The following is a 19,950-nucleotide window of genomic DNA, read 5'->3' as shown; positions in this document are numbered from 1 at the left end:
CGCATCATGCGTCACAATGTACACTGCCATGCGTGCGTTTCTTATCCCTATTGTCTAGTATCCCTGGTCTAAGCGCCTAGGATGCCGGAAAGCGCATTTTCGCATCTAGAATGCAGGCATCGTTTTGGCTATTCCGTGGCCACCGAGAAACCGTGCAGTGAACTTTTAATTGAGGTCGAACAACGACAATCAAAATTCGGTAGGTCCATCGCGCACTTCTAATGTACCCGCTTCGGCTGCAGACTGCGTTCGATGCAAAGTAGACCCGACTGCGTAATCGGTGCATATACTGAGATGTACCCGTCCAATCTATTCCGCGGTTTCACGGCATTGCGAACCCGCTGCTACCAGCGGATATGCAGTCTATTGTAAGCATGAACTGAGATGTACCCGTCCTATATACGGTATTCAGTGGTTTCACGGCATTGCGAACCCGCTGCTACCAGTCAATTGCCGCCCGGAAGACGTTTAATTGACGATATTAAAAAACCGGTACCGGGCTGATCGCATAGAAGTGTATATAGAGAGAGTCTGCAGCAATTATAGCTAATAATAGATAATTTCCCCACGAGCAATCCGGGTTGCAGACCAGCATAGCCACTGAGCTTCCATAGATGTACGCTCCCGCTGCCTACTGTGGCCTTCGCAAATCTTAAGATGGAGAAGTCGATCGACGCACCGAGAGTCATCGAATTAAGTTACCAGAGTGTGACCCTAGCTGCGACATCGTCACTTTTCTTTCTCTTTAGACTGTTTCGTCTGAACTGGTGAGCTACTAAAAGGTCTATGACTCTTGTCAGACGCGTTCTTATGCGTATAGGATGCCTGTTAGATTCGAGAGGACGTCGTACCGGTACCGGACGATTTCTAGCTGCATGCCCCTTCGCGGAATCCCACCCATCATGATGAAGACGACGCATCCACTCCCTGGTAAGCAATCCAGCGTCAATTACTTTCGCGATTACTTTTTTACCATTCAAAACGACTGTTTCTCTCGACGACCGTTCGAGATTTTGTTCGGGTTCCCCTATATGGGACCCACCATATCGTACACGCATCGCGCTTACTCTCTACTTTCGCGTCACGCGTCTAAACGCTTTAGGAATGCGTATGACCGTGTCTCTCACTAGATGCGTTTACTTTTAGTTTTTGCAGGGATACGCTGAACTACTCCGGTATAGGAACACCCAATACTCTATGATTTCGCCTCGGGCACTAACTCACACCCCTTGTGCCCTAAATAACATAATGCACGATTATGATTATAGTACGACGTCGATCGGAAGGTTCGCTGTGCGTGCACGGTATGTACATGTATATACGTATATTCACATATTTCGACTATGTGCCTTTTGTCTGAGTCAACCCTAGCAGCATCTACTAATCGCTTTGATTCGAAGGCGCCTGAGGAAAGTCGCAGGATTCCTTAGTTGTGCTCTCATGCATGGCAGACAACGATTCTACCCCGAAGGAAGTGACGTTTTTTTTTGTCAATTGTTTTCTGCTCCGCGTCGTAGACACAGGGGAGGAGAGCGCGAGGTTGCATACATACTCTCCTATTCAATTGAGAGCGAATCGTTTAGAGTTTTAGTTGAGTTTTAGCGAGTTTGTTTTTTGATTCAGCGTCATCGTTTTCCAAGTCAGATTCTTCGATTTTTCGCGATAAACTCCACGGCAAAAAGGACCCTATCAGAATTGCAATTAAACAGCCGAATCCCATAAATCCGAATATGAGATGATAGTTGAACGGATATCCCTTACCTAGATATGTAAATAAATAGATTTCACTAAGAGATCAGTCAGCGTATTTTCAAAGACCGTTAGTCTCGCTCCACGCGAATCGAAACGATCCAAGCGCCGGTCCAACCATTCACATTAGAGATGTAGCAGAGTGACTCAAGCCCACAACACTGCCTCGTAGAGACCTCTGTAAGAAAGGCGCCTATTCATAATAGGCTTTACATAGAGTTAGACCACCTTAGCCGAGTTTGCTACTAGCACGTTCACAGAGGTAAAGCTGACCGTTCTAAGTTAATACATCACTCGAGAAGTTCGACGTTGAGAAACAACAACTACGTACCTAGCTATGTAAATAAATGGATGTTACTGTAATCCACACCGTCAGTTGAATGTATTTCGTGATTGCCATTCGAGATTTCTCCGCTGTTCGCGATTAGAAGACATTCCTGATCTGCCGTCGACTTTGTATTTGTCGTAACATTGTACCACGAGAATACGTACTTTAGACAGTACAAAGTTGCATTCGAACTTGAGGCATGATGATACTGGGTCAGGGAGACGTTTCGAGATGGATAGTGAACAGGGTCAGTCATTTGCACGGAGAAGGGAAAAAGAATAAGGGATAGCTCACAAACGCTAACTCCGAGAAACGTTTTCTTGAACTTAAACAATTGGGCAATACGATGGTAGCACGAGAGCTGAAACAATGACTTATATAGAGAGTTGAATCAATCACTTGTTCTCGTACCTGAAATATCATCTGTATAAAAGCCGTAGCAGTCATAGGAATTGAGATTTGAGTCGAACTAAAGCAGTAGCCACCGTGATCGGCGTCTATCCACCAGGGTCTATCCACAGTGAAGGCGCATCAAGCGCGCTAGCTGGTGAAGGGCCGGCCTGCCCTAATCTGTGTCCGTTACTACGTAGTTACTGTATTTGTCCCCTTGTCGCTCATCGAGCTGCCACAGTGACAGTCCAGATATAGAAACGACAAAACGCAGCGAGATCGATCCGCGCACGGCACTGCTACTAAGGTCCACTTCCGTGAATGAGTCGCATACTATCCCGGATTTCGCTGAAAGTTTTTCCTTGGAGTTCGGCGTTCCCGAAGTCTCCGATGCAAAAGCCCAACCCTTCGGTGAAAGTTAGAGCAGATGTAGTGCTTCGTCGGACCTTACACTAGGCGCTAGAGGCGAACACGTCCCTCGACGTCAATTCCTCTGTTTTTGTTGCTTCTTTCGCTGCGAAGAAGCTGTTTGGCGACGCAGAAGCCGTTTATAGGGCCACGTTACGCACGCGAGCTCCTTTCACCCTTTGTCCAGGGGCGTCGCCACCGGCCCGGCCGGCCCGGCTCGAGCCGGGCCAATGTTTTCCAAAATAAAAAAGTATTTTTAGCTAGATAAACCGAGCCAAAATAAAATCTGTTAGAAAGGGCATTGCATACGTGTACGATCATAGTGAAACCAGAAAGTTGGGCTTCCCGGACATAGCTACGATACATGTCCGAAGTTCGACATAAAGTCCGACTCCAACAGTTTGGTCGATTTGAGTATAATAAAGTTTTCTAATGATACAACAGAAAGAGCCCGTGCATCGAACAAAGTGAACGTAATTAATGATTCTTCATTCTGTAAGTATTTACGATAATATTGATGAAACCTAATTGCACAAGTGGGCGTGGCCGAAAAAATTTCCGCGCCCGCATACTATCTCTCTACAAGCCGGGCCAAACGAAAAATCGAAGCGACGCCCCTGTTGTCTTGTGACCTTTGCGAGGGGAGAGGAGGCCCCCCCCCGTTAGGGAACAACATTCTGCTTACTCCTTACCGGTACGCACTTCACATTGTCTCTGCAAGGAGTCTCGTCGATCTTCGAAGACGACGCCACATGGTTACGTTGGAAATGCCGCCTATAGGGAAGAAGAGAAGACTTCAGGTTCGCCCTGGGGTCCCCTTCATAAGTAGACTACGCAAGAGGTACCGGAGACTTTGCCATATTCTTCGCGCTGTTTGGATGCGTGGCGTCTAGCCTACTTGCACCATTCTCCCAGTCTGCAATCCTGAGCTCTGTGACTCTAAAATCTATTGCATACAAATCGATTACAGTCTAACGTTCTAGCTACAGCATTCTTCTAACGATGACACGGACGCGTGCAGACGTAAGATACCAACAAAAAAACAAACAACGACACGGTGCAATTACATTCCACATTCTTCATCTTCATGATTCTTCAGTCGACCACATTCTTCACCTAACAACGTTCTAAGATACCGCTCTAGTCGAGATCCTATTGGCCTTAGCTACAGAAGTGTCACTAGCTAGTGAGGACATAACAAGAACAAAGACGAATAGAACCAGGACGTACTGTCTATTTCCTTCATCAACTTTTTTTCGTTCTTCTTTTGATCCAAGTATCACATTACATCACGTCAGCGCTAAGCAAATCATCTCAGTTTTTAATTAAGATTTCACGTTTCTTACCATATTGTCAACCAGATTCCTTGAAGTGCTTGAACGATTTCTTCAAACGTTGGTCGTACAAACGGATTCCCATTCTAGCACGATTCTGCCAATTTTTTCAAATCATTGCTGCAGAGAACCGGAAACTCAGGTCGCGCATCACTGACAAGAATTTGATCCAGAATATCCTTTGCCGTCAATCCTTGATTGAATTTTTCGAAATACGGATACTTAGCTGTCATGATTTCCCACAGAGTAATTCCGTAGCTGTAGACGTCCACAGCACCGTTGTAAGCCTCGCCGCGAAATATTTTAGGAGCTCTGAAAAATGCGGTACCCACGGCGCGGGAACCTTCTTTAACATTTCCGCTATCGTCAATTTTCGGCGCGATTTTAGTGCAACCCAAATCGGCCACTTTGACGATTCCGTTGACATTGATTAGAATGTTATCGCACTTGAGATCGCGATGCATCCTATCGATGTTGTGCAGATGACGCATTCCTTTCGCCGCATGTAGAGCGTACTTGACTTGAAGCACGAGTTCCATTGGATGATCGACGTACTCGTTGTCTAACTCGTTTCGCACCGAGCCTCGTTCCATGTATTCCAAAACGATGAACGGTTTATTATCGGCCGTTTTCCCGGTGCCTATGAAACAAACGATATTGGCGTGGAAAATTGATCGAAGTAATTCGCCTTCGTCTCGAAAATCTTGCAGTTGTTCGTCCGTGCAATCTTCGGCTTTAATCTTGAGAACTTTGACGGCAACGATTTGATCTCGATATTCGGCGGTCCACACGTCGCCAAACGATCCTTTTCCGATTCTTTGTCGAAAGTCAACTTTGTCGTTGTCCACTGACCATATGTTTGACAGCTCTTCTACAGTTTGTTCGGCTCTCTCCAATTCGATTCTCGTGTACGTGACTACTCTTTGTTGTTTTCGGACACGTTTGATGCAGTAATAGAATGCAACTATGAGTAGAACTCCGACTACTACTCCCATACCGATTAGATAGGATGTCGGTGTTGCGCAGGCTTTTCCACTAAATCCAGCATCGCAAATGCAGACTGTGGTATGGTCGCTTCGAACTATGCATTGTCCGTGAATGCAAGTGCCGGCCGCACATGTACAATTGCGAACAGATGTTGAGCCCTTCGAGCTTGATACAAGACCTGGTGGACAATCGGTACAGTGAGTGGAACCGCCTCGATCGCTGTACTGCCCTCTTGGACATGGGCGACAAGGATAGAGACTGAAATCCGAACTGTACATTCCCGGGGGGCACCTCTTTAGGTCCAAGATGTACAAGTTTATGGGAAATAAGCATCGGTCTAGGTAATAATATTCTAAATAGAGCAATGAGTTTTTGCTACCGACCATTCGATAATCGCTAAGGAAGCGTGATTTTTTCGGAAACATACTTGTGTATCCTTCTAACATAATGTATTCCTTCCGCGTAAGATCTGCCATAATCATTGTGTTGTCCATTTGGTTAACAGTGACAGCGATGCGTCCAAATGCCGTTGGATGCCAGTCGGAGGTAAAAGCATAGTATCGATGTGATCCCCAAGACATGTTTTTCCGGTGCCACTTTGAAGCCCCTCTCTCAATTTCTGTGTAATAGATATTCCAGCTGTAATTCCACGTTAGCAATGTCCTCACTGGCAAAGTGGGATCAAAATTTTTCCTTTTTGATGAGCCAAAGCATACGTAAAAAGTGTCATTCCATAATGTGCTTGTCCAGAATGTGCTTGTCCAGTGACTTGGATGCTTCTCCTTCTTGTCGTCATCGCAGCAAAGTCGTTTCCACGTTGCCGTCATAGGTACGACATTGTCGTTAATCGTCGCCATCCATAAGGAGTTAGGTTTGTTGACAATGCCGCCGTAAATAAGCAGCGATCCATTAGACATCGAGTTCATCGTCGCAAAAGACTTGCTATGTTGAGGTGCCAGTCCTCGAGAGACAACTTTTGACCATTGTCGTGAATTTGTAGAGTAAATCCAAAGATGTCTATTTTGTGTATTATAGTATGCCACGCACTCATTTACCGTCCCTGAAAATGCCGCATATCGATCGCTAGGGGGAGTCAGGTCTGGATCATACAACGTCCACATAAGAGTGTCAAGCTCCAGCCTCCACATACGCACAGTTACAGAGAAAAAGCTTTGCACTTGATATAAAACCGAATCTTCGGTTCTAATAAGAGCCGCTGATGAATCCATTATGCCGACATCCGAGCAAGGATATCTATTATTGTACTCGGCTCTGCGGAACTCCCATTTCAATGGAAGTCGACTTTTATGTGTTATTTTCAGAAAAGTTGACAAGTTTTGTGTGCTGGGTATCCATAATTGAAGATCTACCTCTCGCCCATAAACCGCTTGAAAAACAATTGTATCTCTAAACAGGATAATTCTAATTGCCCCAAATAGCACGCTCACATTTGTGTGCACGCAATCAATACGATTTTCTGTTGCATTGTACAGTCCAAACCAATTTCCGAATAAAGAGAAAATAAAAAGCTGGAGTTTTTTTACGTAGGCTCCTGTTTGAATGTCGAGCGAGAGCTGGTCTGTTAGACAAGCTTTGTCAACAAGGATCGTTTTTTCGTACCACCTGGCCGTCAATAACTCAAACATCCACATTTTTTTTGCTTGCATCGAGAGCCAACAAATGTGACTTTCGTTCACGGAAAAGCCGTATAGCGACCACGCACTATTTGATCTTAGCGACATTGGCAATTCTTCTTCAAATTTTATCCATCGGTAGCTAAAGTTTCTCTCATTTTCTTCCTCTACGCATTGAAGTTCCCACAATTCGTGAAGATCATCATAAGTTTCTTTCTCTCCGTACATCAATATTGAATCTTTACATGAGCACGGGCTTTTTTCCTGATGAAACGCGAATGTTCTGGGTTCGTTTCTTTGTAGAGAGACATCGTTGAAAGTTTGAAGAACCACCCACTTTTCGTCTAAGCCGTTGAACAACCACGTGGTGTTTGAATATACATAATTGTATAAGATGCTATATTTATCCGGTACTGGATAACCCCCGCCATGCAGTACGACTCGAGTTTCACAAATAGTGGTCATTGAGAATTCGACTAAATTGTCGAATGAAGATGTTGGTTCAGTGTAGTTTGTATTCGTGAAAAGCTTCGTCCATGTCCCTGTCCCCATTGAGTAAGTCCACGTATTTCCCGTGCAATCGACGAATAGTAGACGACTTTTTGCTTGTTGGAATGTTGCGTTTCGACGATATGTCGACATAGATATCTCTGGCCCTGCGACTAGGAAGTCGCACTTTGGGTCATATGTTGGCCAATTTCGGCTCCAGCTCATGTCTTCACTAAGAACCTTTCGCCAGTGTCCTATACCTTCGGCATTGCTGCAAAAAGCAATAAACCAAAGGGCCCAGCGATGAACAGCCGAGTGCATCGTTCTTAATTGCGCAGCGGCGTTCTAATGCATGAAGCGGATGTTCATTCGTTTGTTTTTACGTCATGCGGTTTTGAGTTGGCCTGTGACCGCGGGCGGAAGTGTAGAGTTTCACGTGCTGGTCATGATTGGGAAGACAGGTGTCGGCTTTCATATTCAAGTACATACATATGTATTCACATATTTTGTTAGGCGTGACGTGAAGCAACAGTAGTAATTGCCTCCTTGTCGCTCATGGAACTGCCACAAGATATAGAAACGACAAAACGTCGCTAGATCGATCGATCGACCGATCCGCTCACGGCACTGCCACTAGCTAAGGTCCACTTCCGTGGTTGAGTCACGTGATATCCCGGATTCCGAGAGTTCTCCGCAACGTTTTCCTCTGCAAAAGGCCAAGCCTTCGGTGAAAGGTAGAGCAGATGTAATGCTTCGTCGAACCTGACACTAAGGGCTAGAGGCGAAAACTCCCCTCCAAGTTAGTGTGGATATCCAGACCCTTAATTATTTCGCTGGGAGAGGAAGGGTTAGGGTACGGTTTTATGACCACGTCACGCACGCAAACCCGTTTCACCCTTTCTCTTGTGACGTTTGCGAGCTTTGCGAGGAGAGGGGTCCCCGTTAGGGAACAACGTTCTGCTTTTGTTACTCTAATAAATTTGAACACAAGAAAAAGAATCAAATAGTACATTCCGTTTTCTCCCTAATACCCGTCCGGTTCGCCCTTCTTTCGGTAATCGCACACGGCAACGAATTTCCACTTTCCCTTCACAATCGCCTGAACGGCGGCCAATCGACGCGGCGCTCACTCGACCACGTGCCAGCGCGCCTCGAACCCCTCCGTCCACTCGTCAGAAAAATCCTCCTGAACGCACACGACGTCGGGCACGAGTTGATGATGAAATCGCGGCTCGTTGATCGCCTCGTCGAGCGCGCGTACCCAAAAACGAAATATTTCAAAAGCGTCGAAACAACACTACTTATGATCATGTGAGCACCGAAAGCTCCGATCGTCGTTTTGATCTAAAATCAGCTGCGATGTCGACGATCATGGTCGTTTCCGGGTCGTAGATAATTCGTCGGATTGGGTACGAGATTGTAGGAGGGATCGTACTTGTCCGACTTTGAAAAATTAGTTAGGTGAGTTTATAGAGGAAGCCAAGCGACTCGGAAAATATTCAACTTCTGAAATATAACCCCACTGTCGACGTCAAGGAGACGGCATTACCCTCGCCGTCGACGATGCAAAAATCCGTCGTGCCTTCCTCGTCGGGAAGCACGTAGTGCCCGTCGTAGTATTCCGGTAGGTGAGTCGTCGAAAAGTCAATTTTCGATTTTGCCTTTTCCGCTTTGTCCGGGTTGAGTAGTTCCTCGGCGAATTCCCGAGCTTCTTTCGTGTCGCCCAATCGCATGCGAGCCGCGAATCCGAACTTGAGAGCTTCTGCGATGAGATGACGTGCATCGTTGTCGAAAACGTTGAGATCTTCTCCAACTTCGATAGGATGTTGAGTACGTATTGGGTGACGGCGCCGCTAGACGGGGGCGGCGCGCCGCACACCGTCATACCCATGAAATTGCTCTTCATAGTCGGTGTCTCTTCGACGTCGTACGTAGCGAAGTCCTCGTAGGTGAACACGCCTCCAGCCGCGTTGATCTCCTTAACCATGTCGTGCGCCAATTGCGACCTTTTTAGTCTATATCCGTATGCAAATAAGAAATCTAAAGCATACAAAGCAATGACATCACTCCGCAGTAAGAAAAGAGGTTACTGTACAGTGCGCCCAAGCATAAACTTCCCAACTCTAAAGCGCGCTAGCGTCTGCGTCGTTTGTCGTGCGTCATCGGGAATGACATCATTGGAATCCTCTGTCCCGTAAGATTCCAATGATGTAAGGCACGTAGGCGTTCGACGAAGTACGCATATAAAGGTCACGTGCTGCTATGTGATTGGCTGGTAACGTACGCGACCGTTAGGTTCCCCTGGTGACGCCCTCTTGCGCTACCACTACTGCGATACCGCTTCTTCATTTTTCGCCTATTACGTGGCACAGTTTGCTAGCAACAGATTAGAAAAGATTCGTAAAGTACCACAGTAATTTGTTCAGTGCGTTTTACTGCATTTTTTGTGTGGAAGGCAGTGCGCGCGTTAGCCACGCCCATGACGACAAAGTCACAAACTCTAACTTCGAAACTAGGCAAAAGATCTAAAATCGCCTCGACCAAAGTTTAGAGTATTCCCTTTAATGTTGTTTCGCGTGGGCGCCAGGTCGCGAATCGCAGCGTACACTCTAGAAAACTGTCTTATATGGCCTTAGCAACGATACTTTAAAGCGTAATTGTAGGCAAACGAAGGAGCCGAATGGAAATCGCCTCGACCGATCTTTAGAAAAGAGTATTTCGATGCGTTTCGCAAAAAGAACTAGACTAGTTGCTAAGGAATCTACGCCAAAAAACGTGTAAAAGTACTTTTGCACTATCATGAAGGATTACTCGATCAGAATGCATGCTATCGACTAATCCTTCGACCGAATCTTAGAGAAATCATGCTACTATCTTTGCGCGTTTGCGAAACGATGGTACGTCTTTCTCATTTTGAATGTCGCGGCCAAGTCCGGGGAAGGGTCACGTGGGAACCTTATGCGTGGGTGCACTGTATTACTAAAGCAGATTACTGCAGAAGCAGCCACGCAGCGGCTGCCTAAAGGAACTGTATACATAGAAACAATGTTGTTCTACTTTCTTGACCCTTCTAGCTTGTTCAGATTGAAGTCAGAGGTTAGTGCTAATTACAAAATAACATTTATCGTATCTCTAAGCAGCCGCTGTCTTTCTTTCTGCTTCAGTGCTCTCTGTCTTACTGCTGAGTTACATCAGTGATCGACTTTGTGGTCTCGGTAACTTTGGTCACAAAAATGCGAACTGTCACGTGTTGTCTGTATATCAGGGTAAATTTTATCTACGAAAGACCGAGACACGTTTCCCTCCTTTCCTCGGCTGTTTTTTCGCCAGACGACGATGAAGATCAAACAGCTTTCACCGTCGGAACTAAAGAAAGTGTCGATACGAAGCGGTGAGCATCGCAACGCCTCATTTTCGGTAAGGGGGCTCCACAACGGGATCGGCACCGAAATACGCTATTCCATTGCTTAGTCGTGACAAAGAACACCTCTCCGGCCTTCGATTGCGTCGTCGCAAGCGCTGAGGAAGCTCTAATTAGCTAAAGCGTGTCGGCGACGCTTCATTGAAACGTTTTCGAATCCACTTCCTGGCGAGCAATCCTGGGTCGATCAAAGTCGCGCTCGTTTTCTTTCGCTTCACTAGGGTTTTTTCTACGTGTCCAAGCGGCTAGCAATCGTTTTGGAAAGGGCCGGTTCTCTCGATCATCCCACGCGTGGGTTTCGCAGTTCATCGCCTATAATTGTTGTTCACGCATCGATACAAGTGAGGCACGCAGAGACGTTTTCATAAGCAGGCGAACGTTTTCTCCTCTTTTTATAGGTGTAACTTGCCAGAGTGTGCGCTTCGCTTCAACGTGGAACATTCTCACAACAATCTTTCCTATAGGTACATGATAAAATGAACGCGTGTTTCTAAGGACTTTAGTTTTTACACAGACATTTATACTTAATTAAAAATGCAGATAAGATACCGCAGAAAAAGTGTAGGCAAGTGTTTACCTTTCCGGACCTTGTATATGCTCGCACATGAGAAACTTGAATAGCATTCCATACTTAACTTAATCAGCCTCTTTTGATATATTCTACGCGGAGGAGCTGGAAGAAGCACCGCTTCGTAGCAAGCCATCAATCGGTGAGACGAAGCGATTAGGCAACAATCGAAAAACCGTTACAGTGCCCCTTTCAGAGAGGCAAGATTATTTAACTAGTTGGACAGTTCGGACTGCAAGGAGTTGTCCCTAATATATTATGCAGTTTCTGCCTATTGGGAGACGCAACGGTAAAGAACACCTCAATTGAACTTCACCTCCTAAACGAGGTGACCTTTGGTAAGTCTTACTTACAGAGACATACTCATTTGCTATGGTTTGGACAGAAATGATTTGTCTCTTATTACGCACTTTTTGCCTATTAGGAGACGCTTAGGTAAACAAATAGTTGGACACCCTAATTGCAGATATTTCCAGACAAACGCAAAATGAGAGTATAACCTTCTTCCTACTAAACGAGGTGACTTTTGGTATATCTTACTTGCAAAAAGGCACTCGTCTCTTAATAAGCAGAAACTGCGTAATAAGGGACAAATCATTTAGGTCCGAACCATTGCTAATGAGTGTGTCTTTGCAAGTAAGATATACAAAACGTCACCTCGTTAAGGAGGAGGAACGTTATACTCTCCTTTTGCGCTTGTCTAGAAATATCTGCAATTAGGGTGTCCAACTCTTTGTTTACCTAAGCGTCTTCTAATAGGCAAAAAGTGCGTAATAAGAGACAACTCCTTGCAGTCCGAACCATTGAGAGTAGGTAGTCCAACTAGTTAAATAACCTTGCGTCTCTTAATAAGTCAAAACTGCGTAATAAGGGACAAATCATTGCAGTCCGAACCATTGCAAATTAGTGTACCTCGTTAAGGAGGAGGAACGTTATACTCTCCTTTTGCGCTTGTCTGGAAATATCTCCAATTAGGGTGTCCAACTATTTGTTTACCTAAGCGTCTCCTAATAGGCAAAAAGTGCGTAATAAGAGACAAATCATTCCTATCCAAACCATAGCAAATTAGTATGTCTCTGTAAGTAAGAAAGGTCACCTCGTTTAGGAGGTGAAGTTCAAGTGAGGTGTTCATTACCGTTGCGTCTCTCAATAGGCAGAAACTGCATAATAAGGGACAACTCGTTGCAGTCCGAACTATTGAGAGTAGGTTGTCCAACTAGTTAAATAACATTGCGTCTCTTAATAAGCAGAAACTGCATGGCCCCTTCTCGCTGCGTAGTGTATATGTTGTTGTTTCCAGCGTCCTTCTGAGAGTCTATCAGCACCATGTTCAGTTAGGTACTTACAAACTTCAACGTGTCCACTTTCAGCAGCGACGTGTAGCGGTTGCTCTTGGTACTTGTCACGTGCATTGACATGAGCTCCACCGATTCAATCAGATATTCACATACTGATACATGGCCCGTAGTGTATAGGTTGTTGTTTCCAGCGTCCTTCTGAGAGTCTATCAGCACCATTTTCAATTAGGTACTTACAAACTTCAACGTGTCCACTTTTAGCAGCGACGTGTAGCGGTTGCTCTTGGCTCACGGAACGTGCCTTGACATGAGCTCCAGCCGATTTAATCAAATACTCACATACGGATACATGGCCCACTCTCGCAGCGTAGTGTATAGGTTGTTCCTAGTTGAGTCCTTCTGCGAGTCTATCAGCACCATTTTCAATTAGGTACTTACAAACTTTAAGGTGTCCACTTTTGGCAGCGACGTGTAGCGGTTGCTCTTGGTACGCGTTACCTGCATTGACATGAATAGTCACACGTTGACAAGTCTCCCTCTCTCGCAGCGTCAAGAAGACGAAATTGGATCTCACTTTTCGCACTGGATCGACCAACTGCTTCGTCTTCAGCCGTAAAACAAAGCGAATCCTTTTCAATTACCCTGCGAAACACAAAACGTCTTCCTGATTGTTTCTACTCGCTTCAAAGACACGAGAAAAGAGTGAACCTAGCAGTTCTTCGCCTTGACTCATTGGTTCGAGATGAAAAAAGACCCGGATGCGCCAGTATGCGGCGTCGAAGTGCTGCAATACTCGGATCCCTTAGGGGAAGACCGGCCCAATGGCAACACTGTTTGTACAGCTGATGCTTTGCGAAGGTGCCTGGTATGTACGACGGCCCTGCATTAGATATTTTCTAAAATGGCATCGTCTTTCGATCATGCGATCAGTCTGCGACGATAAAAAAATATCTCGCCGATTGAATTTTGATTCTGTAGCTGTGTAGACCTATATCTTTTTGCGAAAGACGCCGTCTTTTGACTACGCCGTCTTCTGACGACGCCGGCTTTTGACGACGACGTCTTTTGACGACGCCGTCATTTAACATCGCCGTCAGTTAACGACGCCGTCTTTTGACGACGCCGAATGTTGACGACGCCATTTCTTGACGACGCCGTTTTTGACAACGCCGTCTTTTGACGACGACGTCTTTTTACGGACGCTGTCTTATGACTACGCCGTCTTTTGACTACGCCATCTTTTGACGACATCGTCTTTTGACGACGTCGTCTTTTGACGACACCGACTGTTGACGACGCCGTTTATAACGACGCCGTCTTTTGACGCCGCCGTCATTTGACGACGCCGTCTTTGACGCCGCCTTCATTTGACGACGGTCTTTTGACTAGGCCGTCTTTTGACGACGACATTTTCTGACGAGACCGTCTTTAACGACGCCGTCTTTTGACGACACCGACTTTTGACGACGCCGTCTCTTTAGGAGACGACGCCGAATTTTGACGACGCCCTCTTTTTGGGAGACGACGCCGTCTTTTTGGGAGACGACGCCGTCTTTTGACGACGCCGTCTAATTTCGAGACAACGCCGTCTTTTTGGAAAACGACACCGTTTTTTGACGACGCCGTCTTTTCACGCCGCCTTCATTTGACGACCCCGTCTTTGACGCCGCCTTCATTTGACGACGCCGTCTTTTGACTGCGCCGTCTTTTGACGACAACATTTTCTGCCGACACCGTCTTTCCACGACGGTGTCTTTTCACGACACCGACCTTTGACGACGCCGTCTCTTTAGGAGACGACGCCGAATTTTGAAGACGCCCTCTTTTTGGGAGACGACGCCGTCTTTTGACGACGCCGTCTAATTTCCAGACGACGCCGTCTTTTTGGGAAACGACGCCGTTTTTGGACGACGCGTTGCCGTGGGCGAAGAGCTTTTGCCAAGCAGCCTACGTCTTATTCAAATTCTAGAAAATCGTTATCTCCTTGGAGATCAGGACACACCAATAAAACAAAAGAGTTCTAAAAGATCTCTCGACCCACGCACGTGGACAACGTATAAGAAAATAACATTTGCACCCGTACATCAAGCGTTCACTTGAAAACGCCCAAGAACATACTGTGGAATATTAATTGCGGCTAGCATGGCCTTATAGGCATGTTGGGAGAGAAGGGCCCCACGCGGGGGAAGGGAGACGGAGGGCCCTGCAAAGAAACAGTATCATCAGTTTCGCAAAAAGATATAGGTCTACACAGCTAGAGAATCAAAATTCAATCGGCGAGATATTTTCTTATTGTCGCAGACTTGTCGCATGATCGAAAGACGATGCCACCCTAGAAAAATCGAATGCAGGGCCATCGCACATACCAGGTGTAGCGTGGCTGCTTACGTCGCAGTCTATTGTAATCAACCCCAACCCCGTACATCACTCTCTCCCCCACCTAAGTTACTTTTCCCCGCCCAACTGCCCCTAACAACATGCCCAAAAAAATGATTGGTCAGTTAAAGTGTCAAACAAGAATCTTCGTCGACGTCGCCCCTATCCGGTCAAAGATCCAGCCGTTGTGGTGGTTTAGAAACTCGTGATGACCTTCGCAGTGGCGGTGTAGTAGCTTCCGGAGAAGACGACGCTACGTGCGACGAACGTTGCCGCGGTGACGTCGAAGAATTATCCGCCGTGGAACCCCCGCCCTGGTTCTGTCGTTGGCAACCGCAGGTGTGCCCGTGACTGTCTTGTGGCGGCAGAGGTTCCAGCACCGCCGCTGACGCTGACTGAGGCGTGGCCACCGGTGCAGCCAACGGGGTGGGCCTAACGACCTTTCCCTCCCTTCTGCCGGTACGGTTGGTAAACCGGACCGATCTGCTCGAATGTCGTTGTCTGGTACAGTTTCGGTACGAGGTTCGACTCGTGAACCCGTACCAGAAACTGGCGATACCGGTGCCGGCGATGGCGGCACTGCCTCTGAGTATCGGACCCTCACCTGATCCGAGTGACACCGTAGTCTGCGGTGATCGCTCATCTCCACCACCAGCGAGACGGGACCGGATACAGCGACCACCACTCCGGGTTCCCACGGTCCAGAGTGTTGCCGCACCCAAACTCGTTGACCCAAGACAAACCCTCGCGTCGCCGCGTGTAAAACATGATATCCTTTCTGCCTGGCCTGTTGCTGGCGAACACGTGCCGCTACATCGGGTTTCAGCAGATCCAGTTTTCCTCAAAGGCGGAGGCCATTGTTACGTGCAGAGTAATATATTGTGCTAAGAAATAGTTACAGGTTTAAGTAACCACCAAACAGGAAGTAGACAGAACACAATCACACCCAACATATAGATATTAACTATCAGTTCGTCACAGCCATACAGCAATTCCGCGAGTGATATCCCCGTGGTGGATTGGGGAGTAGCCCGATAAGAAAACAGAACTTTTGCTTTCTTCAAGGGGTAGTTTCTCCTTATCCGTTTTTCGCATTCCCTTCTTAAAAATTTGCACTGCTCTCTTTCCCATGTCATTCGATGCCGGGTGATACGGTGCCGACGTTGCCGGAATTCCTCGCTGATAAATTGTGGTCCGTTGTCCGTGACAATCATTTCTGGTAGACCATGGGTGGCGAAGATCTTCCGTAGCTTTCCAATTGTTACCGTGGATGTCGTTGACAGCATGGGCACTACTTCTAACCACTTGGAGTGGGCATCCACTACGATCAGAAACATTTTTCCCAGAAACGGTCCTGCAAAGTCTAAATGAAGTCGTCCCCGTGGTCTCTCGGGCCATTCCCAGGGATGAAGTTGCGCAGCAGCAGGCGCATTCAAATTCCTCACATCCCCTCACTGTTGCTCCTATATCCGTGTCACAACCCGGCCAGCCGGCGCGTGCGTGACTGCCGCAACCTTGTCATCGGTCGGATGGAGTCCCTCTTTATCAATTTTATGCCCTAAGTATTCCACCACCGGAACGTTTCGATGTTTTCAAACGCATTCCGGCCGCCGCAAGACGGCCTAACACGAGTTCCAGGTTGCGAAGATGCTCCTTGCGGGACTTCCCCGTCACCAATATATTATCGAGATACACGACTGTCCCCGGTACGCCTTGCAGCAAACTAGCCATCATTCGTTGAAAAATGGCCGTGGCTACCGAAACGCCAAATGGCAGCCGATTGTACCCAAAAAGGCCCCACGGCGTATTGACGGTCAACAGCTTTTTAGATTCCTCGTCGAGTTCCACCTGCTGGTAAGCGCTGCTAAGATCTAGCCTCGTGAACGACTCCCCACCTGCGAGGGACGCTAGCAAATCATCAATGCGAGGAAGCGTGTACGAGTCCGGAACAATTACCGGATTGACCGTGAGGCTGTAATCACTGCAAACGCGCACATCGCCCCCTTTTTTGATCGCCGCAACTATCGGATCTGCCCAATCGGAAAACTGAACTTGTTCTATGACGCCTTGTCGTTCTAAGCGCCGAATTTCGTTTTCAAACTTCGTTCGACGTGCGTATGGAACCGCCCCCGGTTTGCAAAACCGCGGTATGGCGCCTGACTTGACTCGAATTTTTGCTTTTTGTCCCCGAATAGTCCGTTGCCAAAAACCTCAGGAAATTTCGTTACGATCGGCAACCCACTCGTTGCCGAACACGCATTGACCGATGCTGTCTGATACGCTGCCAGACGGGGCCAGTCCAACTGAAATTGCGTGAGCCAGTTGCGTCCCATCAGGCTCGGCCCGTCACCTTTCACGACGATCAGGGTCATCTGCTTTCGCTGACCTTCGTACCTCACTCCTACCTCGCATTCCCCGAGAACCGGAATTGGGTCTTTCGTGTAAGTCGACAGCGTTACCCGGCAACGCCGTAACGCCGGGGCGCTCCCGTCGCGACCACAGTTTTCGAAACTCCACTTCTCCTGCGCCAGTGTCCAACTCAAACGAGCACGGCTTGCAATCAATTTTTAATGGCACCATAATTGGCGCCACTCGGGAACCTTTTGTGCAAAAGTTAATCGGGAACGATTCCTCCACCGAATCGCTGTCCTCATCCGTCGCTTGTGCCTCCGACACTTTATGTGCCTTCTTCGCTTTGAGCGACTCCTTGGTACCTTTCTTCTCCTTGGGAGTTGCTGGTTGGCGACTGCGGCAAGCACGAGCAACGTGGCCCAATTTACCGCACTCGTGGCATGTGTATGAAGCGAAACGACTCGTGGCGGGCGAATGGTTTCCGTTACAATGGAAACACTTCCGTTGTTGCGCGTTGAACGCGGCGCTTTCCGCGGCTGCAGTACTCACTGAACGAACCGATTCGTCTGGTGTTCCTTGCATTTCGTGTGATTGCTTTTCGGCTACTTCCGTGGAAAGCGCGATCTCGAACGCTGACTCAAAGGTCAACTTCTTTTCCGCGAGTAGCTTGCTACGAATTGTGTGGTCGTTCACTCCAACCACGAGCTGGTCGCACAGCTCCTCTGCGACATCGTGGAACTCACAGCGTTCCGCCAATTTGCGTAGTTCCGCGACGTAGGCTAGTATCGATTCGCCCTGCTTTTGATGTCGCGAACGAAAACGCCATCGGCGAGTGGCCTTAGACAGCGTAGGATCAAAGTGATCTTCTGTCTGCTTTTTGATCTGGTTGTAAGATGCTGTTGTGAGCGGTACGGACGTTGCGGATCGAATTGTTCGATACGCCGCCGGCCCAAAAACGCTGAGGAGAATTGCTTTCTTCTTGCCATCGTCCTTGGCGTCGTTCGCCTCAAAGTAGAATTCCAGTCGCTCGACGTAATGACGCCATTCCTCTTTTTCGCTCCCGAAGACACCAAATTTGCCCACCGAAGCCATCTGAAAGGTTCGAAACCAGTGTCGACTACGCCAATGTAGCGTGGCTGCTTACGTCACAGTCTATTGTTATCAACCCCAACCCCGTACATCAAACCAGGCACCTTCGCAAAGAATCAACTCTACAAACAGTGTTTCTATTGGGCCGGTCTAGTATTGAAGCACTTCGACGCGGCGACAGTACTGACACATCCGGGTTTTCATCCCGAAACAATGCGTTAAGGCGAAGAACTGCTAGATTCAGTCTTTTTCTCGTGTCTTGGAAGGGAGTAGACGTCTCGCAGGGTAATCGAAAGGATTCGCTTTGTGTTACGGCTGAATACAAAGCAGTACTTCGTCTTCATGACTCTGCGAGAGAGGGAGACTTGTCAACGTGTGACTATTTAATCAAATCGGCTGGAGCTCATGTCAATGCACGTAACTTCTTTCAAGAGCAACCGCTAACCGTCGCCGCTGAAAGAGGACACGTTAAAGTCTGTAAGTACCTAATTGAAAAAGGTGCTGATATATTCGCAGAAGTATTTATGAAACGACAACCTATACACTACGCTGGGCCATGTGCTTTCGTCTTTGAACTCCTGCAGTTGCTCGTTCGTGCAATTGTCGGCTCCGATTTTGAGCACTTTGACGGCGACGGTTTGATCGCGATAATCGGCCGTCCACACGTCGCCGAACGATCCCTCTCCTATTTTTTGCCCAAACTCGATCTCGTCCGTTTTGATCGACCATATGTTCGATAATTCCTCGACCATTTGTTCGGCCTTCTCCAACTCGACTCTCGTATACTTGACTGCAATTTTATGCTTTCTGACACGTTGGGCAATGTAATAGAAAGCGATTACGAGTAGTATTCCGACTATTACGCCCATGAAGACGAGATACATTGTCGGCGATTCGCACGTTTTACCCGTGTAACCGGTATAGCAAAGACACAACATTGACAGATCGCTTTGAACAACGCAGTCGCCGTAAACACACGTACCGGATGCGCACGTGCAGTTGATTATTGAGTTTGAGCCCGTCGCCGTCGTGATTAAACCCGACGGACAGCTCGTGCAGTTGGTCGAGTTGTATCGATCGCTGTACCGTCCTTTCGGGCACGACTGACACGAATGTACGCTGTATTTCGGACTAAACGATCCCGGCTTGCATCCGATGAGCCGAAAGGTTCGAATGCGCGAATCGTCGAACAGATAAGGCTGCCAGTCCAAACCAAACGTCAACCGGAACGCCATTCCGAGTACTTCACCATAAGGTCCGGGCGTAAACAAAACATTCCGTTGCTTTGAGCACCTAATAGTGCTTTTGAATTCGCCGGAAACTTTCTTTCGCCTGCCATATTGTATTCAACCCGATTGAAATCAGCCATTACTAAATTTCCGATATCGTCTGTTGTGTAAGCAAAGCGACCGAAGACGGTTTGATCCGATTTGCAAAACGTACCGATGCCGGAACCTCTGCTTTCTTTCGTTCTCCACTCGGCGGCGTTGCCAAGGTTCTTGTAATAAATAATTGATTCGCAATTGC

At 47.4% G+C, this 19,950-nt stretch overlaps 2 protein-coding genes across 2 annotated transcripts; both read right to left on the bottom strand.

The window, feature by feature from the left end:
- Positions 1 to 4,295: 4,295 nt before the first annotated feature.
- Positions 4,296 to 5,690, bottom strand: LOC136196266 (uncharacterized). Its single transcript, XM_065985792.1, has 2 exons — positions 5,624 to 5,690; positions 4,296 to 5,533 (listed from the first exon to the last, which is right to left on the bottom strand). Exons 1-2 carry the CDS (start codon positions 5,688 to 5,690, stop codon positions 4,296 to 4,298), a joined length of 1,305 nt encoding a protein of 434 aa, XP_065841864.1.
- A 2,979-nt stretch (positions 5,691 to 8,669) lies between these two features.
- On the bottom strand, positions 8,670 to 18,426 carry LOC136196265 (uncharacterized). The gene is made up of 6 exons (XM_065985790.1): positions 17,388 to 18,426; positions 17,211 to 17,285; positions 16,610 to 17,159; positions 9,207 to 9,334; positions 8,843 to 9,132; positions 8,670 to 8,762 (listed from the first exon to the last, which is right to left on the bottom strand). The coding sequence occupies exons 1-6, from the start codon at positions 18,424 to 18,426 to the stop codon at positions 8,670 to 8,672; spliced, it is 2,175 nt and encodes a 724-aa protein (XP_065841862.1).
- Between the last annotated feature and the right edge of the window lie 1,524 nt (positions 18,427 to 19,950).

This window comes from Oscarella lobularis, chromosome 15, assembly GCF_947507565.1.
Source record: "Oscarella lobularis chromosome 15, ooOscLobu1.1, whole genome shotgun sequence".
Lineage (NCBI taxonomy): Eukaryota > Metazoa > Porifera > Homoscleromorpha > Homosclerophorida > Oscarellidae > Oscarella > Oscarella lobularis.
The sequence above is the reverse complement of the archived record's forward strand: the minus strand, read 5'-3'. Positions and strand labels throughout refer to the sequence as shown.